Source organism: Cnephaeus nilssonii (assembly GCF_951640355.1).
Source record: "Cnephaeus nilssonii genome assembly, chromosome: 1".
NCBI lineage: Eukaryota > Metazoa > Chordata > Mammalia > Chiroptera > Vespertilionidae > Cnephaeus > Cnephaeus nilssonii.
In genome coordinates, this window is record NC_137072.1 from 3,502,934 (window position 1) to 3,521,413 (window position 18,480).

Here is an 18,480-nt window from a genome sequence, read left to right on the forward strand (position 1 = left end):
GAGGCACAGGCTGCAAAGCCAGCACCATCCTCTGATCAGAGACTTGGAGCTTCATTTTTAAGCTCCAAGGACTGAGGGGGGTTTGGAGGGCTGGTTAACATCCTATAAATGGTGCTTCCTTGCAAAACCAGCGGTGACTCACCTGTAAATAGAACAAAACTCAGGGTGGTGACTAGAGCGACACCAGCCCCCTGTGCAGAGAAGAAAAGCCTCTGAATGGCCATGGCTTACCTTTCTGTGTTCAGTGGAAGGATGTGAGCAGATGAGCTGAAATCCAAACAGCAGCAGGTAACCCAGGACTCTGAGAAGGAAAAACAGCAACAGGCAGGCCTGTGAGCATGTTCCAGGCAGCAACACCAGCAGAAGGCAGCTCTCCGTCTCATCATTGGAAGGGAGACACCAGTCCAACGCAGGGCCTGGGATGTAACCCAGTGAAGAGGCAAAGGGCAGCCCACGGGAGGGGAGGCAGCGGACGGTGGGCAGGGCTGTGGCACCGGACAGATCTGGGATCAAACCCAGCAATACCACTTACCAGCAGGGTTTCTAGGTCACTTAACCTCTTTGAGCCTCTTCTTCTTCCTTGTAGGACGGGGATAGCATGGAAGCTGGCCCCGAGGGTTGAGGAGGACTAAATGGGATAGCATGCCATGTCTGACACAGTAAGTGCTAGTGCGCGCTGGGTGCTTCCGGAGCTGTGGGTCTGGGCTCCGGAGCCGGGCCAGGGGAGCTCCTCTCCCACACCCAGGCTGTCCTTGGTCCTTGGTGTCACACATGCTCCCGCTGGGCGGGATTAGTTGTGTTAAGCCCCACTGTCACCAGCCCCGATTACGGCTTGTCATCGAATAAAGGGAAGAAACAGGAGCCAGCTGGCCCTGAGACAGCGGGTGTGCTGGGAGAGCGTGAGCGTTGGGTTCAAACACATCGTGGCTAGAATCCCAACTCCACCCTTCCCATCTGGGTGGTGCTGGGTCAGCTGGGTCTGTGCCTCCTTGTGCTCATCTTCTGTGAGGATCGCTGATGCTGACAGAGGTGAAAACTCACGCACAGGCAGGCAGGCAGGCAGCGGAGACAAGTATTGTCAAGTAGTTAAATGCCCCAAGTCCCTTGATTTCAAACCAACGGCATTGTTTTAAGCATCCTTACAAAAGGCCTTTGGCCCTACTGAGCTGCCTTGAATCTTTTCTAGAGTTTAACCCTGAGGACAGAAGTCAAGCAACCCAGTGGTCCTCAACCTTACTGAGACCTCCAACAGAACTGAGAGCTAAAAAACACTGCCTTGTCCAAGAAAATACACTGTGTGGCAGTGGAGATGAAGAAGGAAACCTGTCTGAATCTGGGCTTAGGGCTTGTGGAGTTAGAAGAGGCTCCTACCATCTCTAAGAATCCTAAATTCCACCCAAATCCCCATTTTGTATGTAAATGAGCCCGGCCCTAACAGACCACACAGCATGGATATGGACAAACTGGTTAGAGGCTGTGCCGGGCAGGAAGCAGGGTGAAGGGACATGCAACCAGGTGTTGAATGCATCCTTCCTGCTGTTGTCTTCGAGCTGCAGCGAGGCCCCAGCACAAGAACCAAGCGTACTGCAGGCGCACACATTCCGAAGGGAAGGCTGCCAGTCTATGAGGACGGAAAAATGATGTGCACCTGCCACGATGTCTCCCAGCAAAGGGGCAGGGGTGTCTAAAGGAGTGGGTGTGCACATGGAGGTAGAAAACACACACAGCTTTTTCTAACGGTATTCTTACTGGATCCAATTTGTGCTCTAAACCAAGAAACATATGCATCATGACTCAGGAGTCTCTGTGCTTTGATTACATGACCTTGAGCAAATCACCTCTGTGCCTCAGTTTCCTCATCTGTAAAATGGAAATAATATGGCCTGCCCTGCTGACCTCAAATGAGTGAATGTGCAAGAAAGCACATTATGAACCATGCCTACAAATCTGAGTGATTTGTAACACATCCTGGCACTCTTACTCATTTTTAAAAAAACATAGCGTGGTGTGGTTTTGTTAAAAAAAACAAAACAACAAGCAGCAGCTCTATAAATGTGTTACACCCCAGGCCCTCAAAGTTCTTGGCAGACACCAGAGCCACACATCTATAATGTAACCAGAAGCAATTCTGCATAACTGCTCATCCCAGGTTGCACTTCCAAAACTTTCAGGGCACTTGAGGCAGGAGAGGGCGTGAAAGCCTGGAGGAGGGAAGAGTCTAAGTTCTTCCCCGTCTCAGAGGAACTGCTCTCCAGGTTGCCGGGTCAGCTGTACTCCCAGATATTCCTGCCGCTTGTCCCCTCACTTCAGGTGTCTTCTGGAGATAAGACCCCCGGCCCTAAAAACACAGCACTTCTCTCCCAGGCCAGACAGCATTTGTCTCCACAGCACTTACTATCTCACAGGCAATGACTTTATTCACTTAAACTACACCTCTGCCCACTGGAGTATAAGCTCAGGAGATTGGAGAATTGTTTCATCTCTACTTTCTCTCCAGCATCTAGCAGGGTCTGCTGTATAGTAAGAGCTCAATTCACTGAATTAATGAATGATGCTACATCATCTTGACAACCTTTGAAATGTCAAGATAAGTGGAAATAGTGTGAATTACCATATCAAAAAATGTCCAAAGTAATTTGGGAAGCTTTTAAAAGTTCTCTCATGAAAAACTTACAAAAATCAGTTACATTTTTTGAATTTCTATATGATGCCCCAAAATTCATTCTCATAGGATTGACGCAAGGTATGGCAGTAAAATGTTTGTTAGTGCCGCTTGTTACAAAAATGCAACACTAGTAGTATTTAGATGTTCAAATGCTTCTTTTCTTCATCGAGCTGGGCCCTAGTGAGGCTAAAATACATAGGGGTACCCAATTCAATTCATTCTGGAATAAAATCTTAGTTACTAAATGGGCTCTGCTCTGAATGGAATAGAAGAAATCCCCTCAATGGGGACATTATTCTTTGGCCGCAATAGCAACAGCTCTAGCAATATATAACCCTAGGGGCCAGAAAAAACTCCACCAAGGGCCGTAAGTTTCCCACCCCTGCTCATAGACTCTGTTTTGGGGTACCCCACCCTGCTCACACATACCTATCTAATTGGTAGTCTGTAGCTGTGCCCACACCTTTTCAACACATCAACAATCTAGCCCAAATCCTTGTTCCTCCTGACCCAATTCGAAATTAATGTTCAGGGAATGTGAGAGCATGTGTGTGTCTGTGTGTGTGTGCAGCTCGTGTGTTATTTCACTTTGATAGTTTGCTTTGGCAACTGCTCCCAGCTTGCAACGTTTGACAGACTGAAGGCTACCAGGGCCTTTGGCAAACAAATCACAGTTCCCTCAGAGCGGTGGGGGAAGCCACATTCCTACCAAGACTTTCTGATTCACCCTGTAGGAGAATTCCACACCAATCAGAAAAGAAGAAGAAGAAAAAAAAAAAGATATGCCATCTCCCCAGTGTTGTTCTAGGGTTTAAACACACCATCATTTCATTTCCTCGTGTGGAAAATAATTCTCATTGAAATTTGGTACAAGATTTACATCATGGACCTGGGGCTCTGGCCTTCTGCGTTTGCCTTGGTCCACCCGCCCACACCCACCCCACAGTCCTCAGCCCCAGGGAGGGTGGGTCATGCCACAGCCCATGAGGTAGGTCATGCCACCTCAATTCCTTCCACCCCACTTGAGCATGTCAAGTCACAAAACAAGGAACACAGAAAAAATCTTAACTTCTTTTCTTCTTTAGTTAATACAACCCAAGAGATGTTTGGGGAGCAACCTGATCACTAATAAAATTATACCGACCTTAACAAAAGAGAGCCAAAATCTTAACACTGAAGTGAAATCTGTACCTACTGCACTCTGGAGATCAAAAGTTTGCTAAGCATGCATTTTACATCCTCAGCTCAATCATCTGCCTTCCTCAGACAGCAGTTGAGTAAAAAAAAGCAATGATATTGGTTAATGATACTTGATGGTTACCATCAATGTCAATTCTTACAAGTATTATGTCATTTAATCTACAACCATCCCTTCAGGTACTTTTATTGTGCCCATTTTGTAGGTGAGGAAATTGAGTCACAGAGAAGCTATGTCACTTACTGACGGGGAAAAGCCTAATTCCCAGGCCAGCAGTCAGGTCCTTGGCCTGGACCCTGAACCACTGTGCTCTGGGGCCTCGTTAGGAAACAACACACCTTCAAACCCAGTATTCGCATTTGATCACATCAATTTTCTTCCCCAGTCTTAGGAGACTGTGGCTTCACACATCTTGTTTTACTTTCTGTCACTGCTTGCAAAAATAATCAGAAAATGAGTGAATGCAATAAAAGCTCGTTTATCCAGCCTCACTAGAGAACATTAGAAGTTTTAAAACAATTGAAACTAACCATTTAAACTTCAACCTTGAAAGAAAAATCATTCTATTTATTCCCTCTGCTTTCTCATACAACATATGCTGAGCTTAAGGAACCTTTCTTAGATGGGTCACCAGTGTGCATATCTACCAACCTGCGCAGCCTAAGGTGGTGGCCTTGGAGCAGAGAGGTTGAGAGCCTTTCCTGTTACCTCCCTGCTGTCAAGCACTGCCTCCTGGACTGTGGATGAGCCTGTGTACTCCTAATCGTCTCCCTTCGGGTCGGCCTTGGCCTTGGAATCCTTTAGACAACCAACCTGCAGCCAAACCAAGACCATACAGACTCTGGAGAAAGACCTGCCTGGCTTTTGTGGGGTAAATATTTCAATTTTAAAGCGTGGACTTTGGGACACCTATTTTAACTGCATATTGGTTTTTATTGCTTATTTCCAGCTTATCCACTCCTGCAGCCATTTCTGTTTTCTGGACCAGGGCCTCTGGAAAAGTGAGGTGTTGGGTCCCGCATAGCTTTTCTGGGCACGACATTCTTTGGTAAATCTCCCTGCTCTCGAGAAAACATTTCTGATACATCTTTGCAGCTAGCAGAGCACAGCAGAGTCCGCACTCAGGGATAATAAATAGCAAGTGAATCAAAGAATGGCAGGGTAGAATGAAGAGGGGAGAAAAAGGGAGGAGGTATCGGCCACTAAAGAAATGAAAGTGCTGCTGTGATAGACACTTTTCATCAACAAAGTGTTTTCTAAGTGCATCCAGAATTCTGTCATAAAAAACAGAAGAATGGGAAAAGGAACACAATCCTAAAAGGTGGATTTCTAGAAGTTGGACTCATTGGTTCTCATCCCGGGAGGTCAGAGTTAACTGAGGTCTATAAGTCTACTTGGATACGTAAGGAATGGGTGCTTGAAACCCAATGATCACACCTTTACTCCATTGAACGCTTCGGGTACAGAATGTTCTAGCAAATCCCACAGTCAAGTATTAAGTGATGAGGACATGGTCCAGGTCCAGGGCTGTGCCAAGCATAACAAAAAATCAATACTGTCCGAATCCCTGCCATCATTTTATAGGAAGGGTTTTGCCAGGGCAGTCTTCCAAAAAACAATTTTATTTCCTCCTGGCCTCTATGCCTACCATTCAGATGGCTCCTACTGGGCTTTCCAGAACACATTCCAGCAGGTCCTTGCTGGTACACTTGTGTTCGTCTGCTCTCACCAGATGACTTGTGTCTATAGAGCGTCAACCATGGTCCCATACCTGTTTATGCCAGTTGTTTTGTGATTACATAAAATATTCAAATAACACACAGACCCATGAAATAGAGTGCAAAAATTAAGAGTAGTTGTTAGTTGTTTCTACAAAATGAAGCTGAATGCTTTGTAAAGATGCATTAAAGGAAAGTAGCCAAGAAAAAAAAAACAAAACTACTGGCAAATTAGGTGTAGATGAGACAACTGTAAATGATTAGGGGCAAGAATAATAAAACTCTAGAATAATTCTGTACTCAGATTGCTTTGCAAATGTCTTTAAATTCTCACTCCATTTAAAGAAACCCAAATGTTTAGATAATGTTTATGGGTGTGGTTTGTGCAGGAGAGACAATCAGGGGTTCATGCTCAAAGACAAGTCCTTGGCCTCACATAAAAAAACTGGTGAGTGAATGCACATGTGTTTTAAGTAAAAAATAAACTGTTAAAGGTGTGTGTGTGTATAATTTGTATGATTTTTCTGCTTTAACCTATTTTATAATTAATGATCCTGGTCAGGAAAGAAAATTTTTCTATTTTACTCCTTTTGCATAAAAGATAATTATTAATTTATTCATTCAATATTCAACAAATATTTATTAAGCATCAACCGGGCAGCAGTTTAGATGTGGGCTACACCACCTGTCCCTGCCTATTAACACCATGAGGTTGAATATGTATGACCCTCCTTTTCTTCCCTCTCCCCCTCCTCCTCCTCTTCTTTCTCATCTTCTTCGTTCCCTTCCTCTCCTCCTTCTCCCCATTCCTTCGTCACTGGCATAAGGACACTGAGTGACCCCATGGTCCTTCCCAATTCTCACATACTAGGGGCCCAGTGCATGAATTCATGCACCTTGACAGGAACTGTGGGCCGTGAGGCTGCGGTGGGCAAAGGGGTGGGTCTCAGCCCATCCTGCGCACCCCCCCCTGCCCTTCCCGCTGCAGCCCCCAGTCTCCTGTCTGCTGGCAGTCCCGCTCCTGCCGCTGCCACTCCCATGTGCTGATGGCGTCGGCCCCGCTCGCACCTGCTGATGACATGGAGCGATAGGGGCCGGCGCCAGCAGTGGGTGCGAGAGGCGGCTGCCGGCCCCGATTGCCCCTCAGGAGCAGGGGGAGGTGGAGTAGCCCTGAGGGGCGATCGGGGCCAGCAGCCGCTGCTCAAACTCACTGACGGCACTGAGCAATCGGGGCCGGCGCCGGGTGCCGGCAGCAGGTGCGAGTGGTGGCTCCAGCTCCAGCAGCGGGTGCGAGTGCCAGACAGGACTGCAGGGCACTGGAGCAAAGAATTTTCAGTAACCACCAGAGGCTCGCCCTGATGACAGCGACTGGTACCCCGCCTTGGTCTGGCGCCCCCACTCACCTGCTCCACCATCCCGTCACAGCCGACGACGCCCACCATGTTCTGCACTCTGCCACCTGCTGCTGACGCCCCCCCCCCCAATGTTCTATGTGCGCCCCCTGGTGGTCAGCACATGTCATAGCAACCAGTTGTTCAGTGGTTCTGCCGTATGGTCTATTTGCATATTAGGGTTATATATATATAGATTTCTTTACTACTGAGGGGAATCTCAGTTCTCACTGTTGAGTCACACCTCAAATATCACTATTTTGGGCATTTTCTTTCTCACACATACAAACACACTTTCTTTACCCACTTTCTTCCTTTCTGTATTCAGGATCCTTTTCAGTTGCCTGAAGAACATCACCCACCTTTCTCTTTCTCATTTCCTCAATCCCTTTTAGTTGTATTTCTAAGCAAAGTAGCTGACAGGCATTATAGTAATATTACTCACTGGAATGTATATCAAGGAAAAGAAAAGCCTTTAATTTTAGAAGACTAAAACCAGACACTTGACCTAGGGCCATCAATCTGTACAACGCTTAAAATGATCCAGAACTCTCCATAAAATCTATAAAAATCACCATCTAACTCTGTAATCTCTCTAATTACATCTGCATTTCTTCAAAAACTACCATTCAAAATAAGAATCACTGAATCAACTTTATTTCCTGACAATTTAACCAATCATGTGGCATTTTCATAGTTTTGTTTTCTTCTGTGTTTTCATTTCAAACATAAAATATATCAATGACACTAAAGCACGCCCCCAGGTAAAGCAAGAGCCCCGAGCAAGCACACCGGCTCTAACAGACTCAGCTCGCTGCCCGTGGCAGGCAGGCGTCACCGCCTGTCGCAGAGCTTCTGGGGAGGAACTGTTTCCTTCAGCTCAGTCCCTGGACCAGCACCTAGGCTGTAGCTGTGCAGACCAAGAAAAAGGCACACCGTTTGGAGCATATCTTCAGAAATATAAACACTTCTCATCACTTAGCACCTCTTCCTCTCTGACTTGGAACAGATTAAGGAACATTCCTTAATCTAGCCTTGACCAACTTCTGGTCCAAAGGATTTTACTTACCCTACATTTTGCATGGCATCCAGATCTGGTCCAAGGTTCAGTGACAGCCCACTAACCAGTTCCATTAAAAATTTAAATCTTACATTTCTTCTGCTACTGGGTTTCACTGTGGTTCTTTTTCATTACTACGGACTCTGAGGGAGCCGAGATACTCTTGCTACATTAGTACTCAGGGCTTCTCTGTCTCTTTTAATGAGAAAGAAGCTGACTTTATGCTTTTCTGTGACTTGGCAAAAACTGAGCAGGGATTTTTAAACTAAATCTCTACATATCAGAATTGTGAATTCCCTTAAATGTTTTTTCCTCTGAGGGATTTTCTTGGCAGCTAACTTCTAATTTTGACCTGTTTCCCCTGTAGGCAGAGAAATCTGCCAGCTTCTCCAGTGGATCTTTACCCATTTGGTTGCCTTGATAATTTTAAAAAGGCCTAAATATGTGTTTTTCATCTACCATTTTTATCAATGACCTCTTACTCTTAAAGTAACCATAGCCCTTTTCCCCAGAACATTTTGAGAAGTGTTTAAACAAAAGACACTCTAGGTTTGTTTTTTGTTGGGTGTGGAGGGTTGTGTGATGTCCGTCTACCACCCCCCACCGTCCGTCCCAGTTTACATGGCTCTAGAGCAGTGGTTCTCAACCTTTCTAATGCCGCGACCCTTTAATACAGTTCCTCATGTTGTGGTGACCCCCAACCATGAAATTATTTTCGTTGCTACTTCATAACTGTAATTTTGCTACTGTTATGAATCGTAATGTAAATATCTGTGTTTTCCGATGGTCTTAGGCTCTACAGCAGTGGTTCTCAACCTGTGGGTCGCGGTAACCACAACATGAGGAGCTGTATTAAAGGGTCGCGGCATTAGACAGGTTGAGAACCACTGCTCTAGAATCAGACTGTGATGTGAAATAGTTTGAGTACCTGGCTTAGGAAGGAGACCTGACGGAAAGCTCGAGCGGAGCTCTCCCAAAGAATCCGTCCTCAAAATTCACGCCGTTTTCCTCCGGTCCTCAGGGGAACTGTCTGGCTGAGCAGCCTTGTTCAAACAACCCCTTAGCAGGACCCAAAGTCCAGAGTCCTGCCACCAGGAGAGCAAGCTGACATCACGCTGTCAAGTACTCCCACCTGCTCATTTCTAATCTGCGGGCGATTTCTCTGAAATAATGCACAGCTTAGAGGTGAGCCCGGGACCCCCTTGATGGGAGACGGCCTCCACACCACAGATCCTTACAAGGCTATCAATTAAAATCCTAGGACATCAAGAAAAAATATTTGCAAAAGGGGATTTGTCCCAAGTAAAGCCCTTCCTGTGTAGCCTGGCGGCCACAATTGTGAGGGTCCTCAGTACTTTTACGGGCTTTTCTGATAACAGCCAGATTTTACACCTTTTTACCACATGGTGAACCCAGCTTTGGTCATCTGCTGCTCTTTCCAATCCAGTTCAGTATGTGACGGTGACATCCACTTCTCTGTGCCCCCTTAGGTACTAGTGTTCAACTAGGCCGAGTCCCCACGTGGCCTGTGGTTTTACATCAGTGTGATGGAGCTTCCACAAAATGCATGTATAGTGCATGTCTTCAAATATCTTTTAAGTTATTTTTTAAACTATTGCTTAAAAATGCACATATGCAAAATTAAATTAAATGCCAAATGTTATCCCTGCAGAGACCATAAAACATTACCTTGGGCTGCCCTGTTAATGGCTGGATTTTGCAGAGGCCTCTAACTGTTTCTGCCACACATGTGAATGTCACTGATGAAGAAGGTTATAGCTCTGCACAGGAGGCCTTTGAACTTCAGGCCTGCACACGTCTGTTCATGTAATTATACAGCAACTACAGACTACAGTGCACACACACACACTACTGCACTCAATTAAATGCCAGGCCTGGGCCTAAGAGCACCTGCCAGGCAAAAGCTCAAGCACTGGTTGGGAAATCGTATGTGGCACCATCATAATAACATACTATAAACCATTTTACTTTTTTGTAGTCCCTCCACAATAATGTATAGTTATTGGGGAAGGTTCTTCCTTCCCATCTTTCTATATTCTGAATCAATTAATCTAAAGAATATCCTCAAATTGCAAGATGAGTTTTAGCAAAAAAGAAAACCTGTTACTAATTGCAATTATTTACCTGTACGGATCAAGATTTTCTTAATACTATGCAGCTAAAACAAGTGTAAAATCAACCAGGTGATGAGGCTAATGTACCAGCTATCAGCCATAAATCCTGAGTTCAAATTAAACAGACTCAATGACCTCATAATGTGTAAATATTACAAAGTTGAACCTGGAAAATAAATTTATCTTTCTTTTTTTTAAATCCTCACCCAAGGATCTGTTTTCTCATTGATTTTAGAGAGAGAAGAAGGGAGGGACAGAGAGAGAAACATTGATATGAGAGAGAAACATCTATCTGTTGCCTCCTGTATGTACCCTGACCAGGGATGGAACATGCAACCTGGGTATATGCCCTGAGCAGGAATCAAACCTCAACCTTTTGGAGTATGGAATGACACCCAATTACATGAGCCACACTGACCAGGACTAAAATAAATTTATCTTAATGAACTAGTGCCATTGGCTACTTTATATATTGAGACTAGAGGCCCAGTGCACGAAATTTGTGCATGGGGAGTGTCCCTCAGCCCGGTCTGCACCCTCTCCAATCTGGGACCCCTCAGGGGCTGTCCAACTGCTGGTTTAGGCCTAAACCAGCAGTCAGACATCCCTCTCACAATCCTGGATGGCTGGCTCCTAACCACTCGTTTGCCTGCCTGCCTGCCTGCCTTATTGCCCCTAACCACTCTCCTGCTGGCTCCCCTGCCGGCCCGATCCCCCCCAACTGCCCTCCTCTGCTGGCCCAATCTCCACAACTGCCCTTCCCTGCCAGCCTGATGGCCCCCAACTGCCTTCCCCTGCCGGCCTGGTTGCCCCCAACTGCCCTCCCCTGCCAGCCTGATCCCCCACAACTGCCCTCCCCTGCCAGCCTGATCCCCCACAACTGCCCTCCCCTGCTAGCCATCTTGTGGTGGCCATCTTTGTGGTGGCCATATTGTGGCAGCCATCTTTGTGGCGGCCATCTTGAGGTGGCCATCTTGTGATGACATCGCACAAGGGTGTCGTGAGAGGGTGTGACGCCACCTAGGCTTTTATTATAAAGGATTTTACATAAAATTTTGATTAAAGAATTTTTAAAAGGGTCTATTAGCTTAAAGTTTGAAAATAACCTCAATGACAGGAACTACAATTACTGAGCACAGAGCCCTTTTTCTGCCTCTGCACTAAAGGAATGCGGCACAGCAGTTGAGGACTCTGAGCACTGGTTTCTGTTCTGCAAATTAGAGATTCTAGTGCTTGTCCCACTTATCTAGCATGGTTGATATTAGGATCAGATTTTTTAAAATGCAGGTAAAAGTCATAGATGTTTTGAGCAGATTTTGACTTAATTGATCTGGTTTCTTATTCTCTTTTTAAAAGGTTCTCCACTTACCTGAGAAACCCCATGAAATTGGAAACCATGATGCCAGGGTCCAGGGATAAAGCAAGGCCTCCTGGGAGATGTTGCCAATTTTCTGCAGGTGGGAGTGGTATTCAAACTCCTATAGAAGGAACAACAATGCTATTTTTAGCATGGTGCTTAGGAAAATTCTTCAGGCTACAATTCTGAAAGTAGGCCAATGAAACCAGAAGTGATCAATGGAAGACATGAGAACACAAATTCCACTGACCAGTTATGATTACCAGTTTTCCCAGTTGAAGTCTAATTGTGTATAAACATGAGGTACCAAACTTACAGGACATTCAGCACAGTGACTAATCCACACAAGATGTCCAATAAATACCTATCAATGATGATCTCTGAGGACCCTGAGAAAGAAGATACCTACTAAGAAAAGCTCCTGGTGGCTAACTGGGCTCAAATTAAAAACCAAATAAACAAACAACAACAAAACAGAGCCTAGCAGCCATTTCTACACAGGAGCCTCTTATGCAAATTGCATTTCATGGAGAAGCCTGCATTGCGTTTCTGCCATCTGAGCCAGCCCTTGATGAAAGAATTCCTGGACTCTAATTTCAACCAATAGGACTGAGGCTTTTCCCATTCAATCAGAGATGTGTCGCTTCAACAAACCAGCAAAGCTCTATTCTGATCAAGCAGGATAGAGCCTTTGGACCAATCAAACTGTGAGGATTTGGAGGCCTCATTTGCATGAGAACAGACCAATCAGGGACCAGGAGCTAGGACTTCAGTCTGTATAAGCCAGCTCCCCTCTGGCTCTGGGAGCACACTTCCCTTTCCACCCAAGACTGAAAAATGCATTTCCCTGGCTGAGCTGAACCACCAAAGATGTCTCACTGGAACAGAGTGGAGCAGAGCAGAGAATTGCAAAGCAGACCAGAATGGAGCACAGCTTACCAGAAGGAGACGAGCAGATGTCTAGCTAGACAGAGGACTGGCCCCAGAGCTGCCTCACAGCCCTGCTGTTTTCACAGCCATATTGTATCACAATGGGGCTGTTGTGTACTGAAAATAGTTTCCTTCTTCGTTGCATTCATAATTTGGGATTCCTGTTGGCAGTGATTGGCACTAACAACCATCAGTTGACAACACAGACTCTAAGCTCATAGCCAAACTGGCATTAGGCAAACCTGCATTGGAAATTTAGCCACATCTATTGAAGGCTACTTAACCACAGGAAAGTCATTTTGCCTCTGTGTTTTGGTTTCCCCAATGTACAACCGCCCTTCTTGTGCTCCTGGATGTAACTGTTTCCTTTGAGTGAGAGGTGGACAGCAAGGGGTGGGGGCTGAGGTTGAGGGTGGGGCTGGGACCAGAGTTAACCTTAGAAGTGGGTAAAAATACTAACAATACAAAGAAATGACATACTGACACATGCTCCAACAAAGATGAACCTTGAAAACATTATCCTAAGTGAAAGAAGCCAGCCACAAAGATCATATATTGTGTGATTCCATTCATAACAATTGTCCAGAATAAGCATATCTATAGAGACAGAAAGTACATTAGTGGTTGCCACCATCTGGTGGTTGGATGGGGCTCATGGGAGGGTACAATGTTTCCTCCTGGGATGACAAAAGTGTTTTAATATTAGATTGTGGTGATGGCTGCACAGCCCTGTGAATATACTAAAAACCACTGAATTCTACACTTTTAAATTGGTGAAGTATGGTATATGAATTATAACTCAATAAAACTTTTAAAATACTGCCTAAAAAATACTTCAAGTAGTTGTGACAATTAAGTGAGTGGACATTGGCCCAGTGCCTGGCACAGAGTTATACTCAATAAAAAGTAGCTCTGATGATACTCATGCAAGAAGAGGCGAAGCAACACTTAAGATGGGTTATCATAGTAGAATCAGGAAGCTAACACTCCCTCCCCTACTTTATTTAGAATCCTTCACTAAACAAAATTTCTAAACATTTCAAGTGATCCAACACTTTGAAACTTTATGAAAAGCCTCAGAAAGCCAGGATGGGAGGTTTGGTTGAAATGTGATGGAAGTTGGGAAGTAAAATCATGGCCCAGCCTCCTCTCCTCCCACACCTCTTTTCAGAGAAAGACAAATGAGCAAGATTTCCAGGTAATAAAGCCAGAGTTTTCCAAAATCACTCGTTTCCAAATTCTTCCTAGGACTTCACATTTCCTTCTCACAAGAAAGGGAGGATGGGAAGGTAAGTTATAAGCACTTAAGAAAAGACAGCCATGAGAACCAGAAAATTCCATTTACAGGAGAAAATAATCAAGGTTTTAAAAGTGACCACCAATCCTTTCTGAGGGTTAGTAAGAAAGTAGAGCCTCTTAACCATAATCACCCCTAATTAGCCATCAGCAACTCATGAAATTACTCATGGTACTGAAGACCCTTAAATTCTTGGGTCTCAGCCAGAAGTTGAGATCCACCAGGAAGAAAGCCAACAAGTGCAAAATGAAACAGTTAAAACTTCTCTGAATCCGGTCTTGCTCTTGGCTGGGGAGCATGTATGTGCAAAGACACGATTTAACTTGGGAGTCAGATGAAATCTTTGTCACCCTGCTGATGACAATCAACTAATCAGTAATTATTTACTCAGTATGTGGAGTCCCCAGGTCCTCGCCAAGGGATTCAAGAGAAGAATGAGTCAATGCAGGGTCTCACTTTACAATATAGCTTAGGTAGGTGAGATTTAGGGACTGGAATTATCTGGGGGAAAGATGATGTTATTCAGAACAGCATAGGATAAATGTTGTTATATGGAGAACCTGAGTACTAATCAAGCTAGTTCAACACAAGGAGACTCACTATAGAGGGCTGGTGGGGCATCAGCAAGGACGGTGGGACTTAAGATCAGCCCTTAGCCTATGCAGGTTACCAGTGAACAACTTAGAGCAGCTGATAAGTGTACACACTGCAATCGAAAGACCTGGGTCTGACACCAGCAACCCCACTTATTAACCCGGTGACCTTTTGGCAATTAACCCTTTGTCTTTCAATTTCTTCATCTGTAAAATGGAGATACTGTTTGGAACTACTTCATAGAGTTGTATTAATTATTTTTTGAGACTGCATCACACACACACACAGAGAGAGAGAGAGAGAGAGAGAGAGAGCGCAGGTGTGGTCCCTGCCTTCAAGGAACTTATAAACTACATACTAGAGGGCTATATACTTTAAACAAACTGAAACATAATAAGTATAAAAATAAAATTGTGATAAGAGCCATGAAAAAAGTCCAAAGAGCCTCAGAAAGTATACTGGGCAATGAAGGAAGTAACCTTCATGCTGGGGCGAGGAGGAGTCAGCCAGGCGAAGGGGCTGGGGGCCGTCCAGAGAGAGAGGATCTGGACTGTAAACTCCTGTGATGTCTGGGAGGTAGATGGAGCCCAGGTGGTGGGAACTTGGCAATCAAAGGAGAATGTGGGAAGAGCTGACCCCATATTTACCAGAAGATGGTAAATAAGTGGTTGAGGGCACAAGGGAAAGAGTGGTGTCAAAGATGACTCCCTCCACATTTCTGGTGGAGGGCAGCAGCCAAAGGAGGTGTTAGCAGAGCTTTTCGGTTTTGACAGGAAAGAAAGGGCAATGTTAAGCGTAGAGGATGTGACATAAAGCAATGTTTCCCAAATCTGACAAGAAGTCAACCAGAACAACATCTGAAATTACCAAAACAATTTGAAAACTGATTTACAACTGCTGCTGAAACCATGAACCGAGTCCGCTATCTGTATTTTGCCTTCAGATATTTGCTGATAATAAAATGAAGCTATCATGAGTAACATGTCATTATGAAATATGGTCTCTTTCATCTTTAGCTCATCCTTTTAAAATTTATGTGTTTTTTTTTTGTTGTTGTTTTTTTAATAAATCTTTATTGTTCAGATTATTACAGTTGTTCCTCTTTTTTCCCCCCATAGGTCCCCTCCACCTGGTTCCCACCCCACCCTCTGCCCTTACCCCCCCCCCCACTGTCCTCATCCATAGGTGTACGCTTTTTGTCCAGTTCTTCCCGCACCTCCCACACCCCTTTTCCCCTGAGAATTATCAGTCCACTCCCTTTCTATGCCCCTGATTCTATTATATTCACCAGTTTATTCTGTTCATCAGATTTTTAATTCACTTGATTTTTAGATTCACTTATTAATAGATATGTATTTGTTGTTCATAATTTTTATCTTTCCCTTTTTCTTCTTCTTCCTCTTCTTAAAGAATACCTTTCAGCATTTCATATAATACTGGTTTGGTGGTGATGAACTCCTTTAGCTTTTTCTTCTCTGTGAAGCTCTTTATCTGCCCTTCAATTCTGAATGATAGCTTTGCTGGGTAGAGTAATCTTGGTTGTAGATTCTTGCTGTTCATCACTTTGAATATTTCTTGCCACTCCCTTCTGGCCTGCATAGTTTCTGTTGAGAAATCAGCTGACAGTCAGATGGGTACTCCCTTGTAGGTAACTAACTGTTTTTCTCTTGCTGCTTTTAATATTCTCTCTTTGTCTTTTGCTCTTTGCATTTTAATTATGATGTGTCTTGGTGTGGTCCTCTTTGGATTCCTTTTGTTTGGGGTTCTCTGTGCTTCCTGGACTTGTAAGTCTATTTATTTCACGAGGCAGGGGAAGTTTTCTGTCATTATTTCTTCAAATAGGTTTTCAGTATCTTTCTCTTCTTCTGGCACCCCCATAATTTGGATGTTGGTACGCTTGAAGTTGTCCCAGAGGCTCCTTACACTATCTTCATATTTTTTGGATCCTTTTTTCTTTTTGCTTTTCCAGTTGGGTGTTTTTTGCTTCTTCATATTTCAAATCTTTGACTTGATTCTTGCGATCCTCTAGTCTGCCGTTGGATCTCTGTATATTATTTTTAATTTCAGTCAGTGTATGCTTAATTTCTAGTTGGTCCTTTTTCATGTCCTCGAGGGTCTCACTAAATTTCTTGGAGGTTTCTAGAAGATTCTTGAAAAAACTTATAACCGTGGTTTTGAACTCTATATCCAGTCATTTGTTTTCCTCCATTTCTTTTGTTTGTGATCTGTTTCTTTGTCTCTGCATTTTGGCTGCTTCCCTGTGTTGATAGAATGGCTTTGTGTGCCAGGTGTCCTATAGGGCCCAGTGGCTCAGCCTCCCCAATTACCTGAGGTGGACACTCTTGGTGCACCCCTTTGTGGGCTGTGTGCACAGTCTTGTTGTAGTTAAGCCTTGATTGTTGTTGGTATCACTGGGAGGAATTGACCTCCAGGCCAATTGGCTGTGAGGATCAGCTGTGTCTACGATGGGAAAACTTCTGTCCTGGAGACACCCTTATGGGGCAAGACTTGCTTCAGTGGGGCTTTGGTGCTCACTGAGTCTGCCTCTTGAGTATGTCCCTTATGGATCTGAGGAGTTGTAATCTGAATGTTCCCACTCTGACCACTGGTTGCACTGGCTCTTGGATCTCCAAGGAGGTGCAAATTTAGCCTCGGCCTGAGGCCACCCAGCAGGAGCTACAGAGAGATCTACAAATTCCTCTTCTTTGTTTGGGGTTTGGAGGTGCCTAGATGAGGCCCAGCTGTGAGGCAGTGCAAGCTGCTGTGGGGCCTTGGGCCTTCTTTTGGATGTTCTGGGGCTTTCTGACCCAGCTGCAGTTTGTTAGGTAATTTTAGATTGCAAAGGGCTAGGCCATTCATATGCAAAAGCCTCTGCGCACAGCTTGGGTGGGGCGGGGTCTCAGGGAATCAATAGGGCGGAGCAAACAGCTATGGTTCATCCTCAGCCCTGCCCTAAGAGGCCCCGGGGTCTCAGTGTCCCTCGGTAATCACTGCAAGCACCTCTGAGAGAAAGCCGCCCTTGAGTTCCGCCCGATGCCAGACAGTCCAGTTTCTCTCCGTATGAGTCTGGGTCCCCAGAGTCTCACACAGAACTGGAGTTCAGAGCAGTCGGGAGTTTGTGTCTCCCTCCCCATTGAAAAAAGACAGCCGCGTACTCAGTTGCCAGCCCTTTCCGTGCGTGTTTCTGTACCTCTGCACTTTACTTCCACACCTCCTCTGAGTCTCAGTGTTCTTTTCTCTTTCCTTCTAGTTGTAGAATTTCCACTCAGCCAGCCTTCCTGTGGTTCTGGATGATATCCGTTTTGTCTTTTAGTTGTAGTTTGAATTGGTTGTGCGAGGCAGCAATTTCAGGTGTTTACCTATGCCGCCATCTTGGTTTCTCCAAAATTTATATTTTTAATGTATGTTTTATAAGCTCACATAATACATTGCTAGGTTAAAAAATAACCAAACATACATTGTAGTTATACACTCAAACATATTTTTTTTTTTTGTTAATCCTCACCTGAGGATATTTTTCCATTGATTTTTAGAGAGAGTGGAAGTGAGAGAGAGAGAGAAAAAAAACATTGATGTGAGAGAAACACATTGATTGGTTGCCTTCAGACATGCCCCGACCAGGACCAGGGGTCGAGCCTGTAACCCATGTACATGCCCTTGACTAGAATCAAATCCTGGGCCCTTCAGTGCACAAGCTGATGCTCTTTCCACTGAGCCAAACCAGCTAGGGCTACATGCAAACATTTTTCACTGATGGGGTGTGCAATCAAAAAAATTTGGGGAGGCCACGGCTCTAGAATATTTTGGGACCAACTTTTTGTCAGATTTGGTGAGTCCATTTTTTCTCCTGACACAATTTTCCCTGGAGAGTTTCTATCAGTTCTTCCATTTCCTCCATGTTCACTTGTGCCTCCGTGATTATATTGTGTTAAGTTGGCTCTGGTTTTCAAACTGTGGGTCACCATCCATTAGTCTATCATGAAATCAACCTTGTGGGTCACACTTTTTTAATTAAATAGAAAAGATTGAAAAAAAGAGAAAACACTAAGGGTATTTCTTACTGTGGCTGTCAGGAAGTTTAAAGCCCTGGCTCTGGAACCCAGAAGGCAGTGAAGAATTCTGTGGCTGGGGGAAT

General features: G+C 44.7%; 1 protein-coding gene across 2 annotated transcripts in view; it reads right to left on the reverse strand.

The window, feature by feature from the left end:
* THSD4 (thrombospondin type 1 domain containing 4) overlaps window positions 1-18,480 on the reverse strand; it is a 704,967-nt gene that overhangs the window by 667,285 nt on the left and 19,202 nt on the right. For both annotated transcript variants that reach the window (XM_079788500.1, XM_079788499.1), the window contains exons 2-3: window positions 11,537-11,645; window positions 232-301 (exon numbers count right to left, since the gene is read on the reverse strand). In XM_079788500.1, the coding sequence (XP_079644626.1) occupies window positions 232-301; window positions 11,537-11,565 (99 nt within the window). In that variant the 5' untranslated portion in view covers window positions 11,566-11,645. The remainder of the gene's footprint in view (window positions 1-231; window positions 302-11,536; window positions 11,646-18,480) is intronic.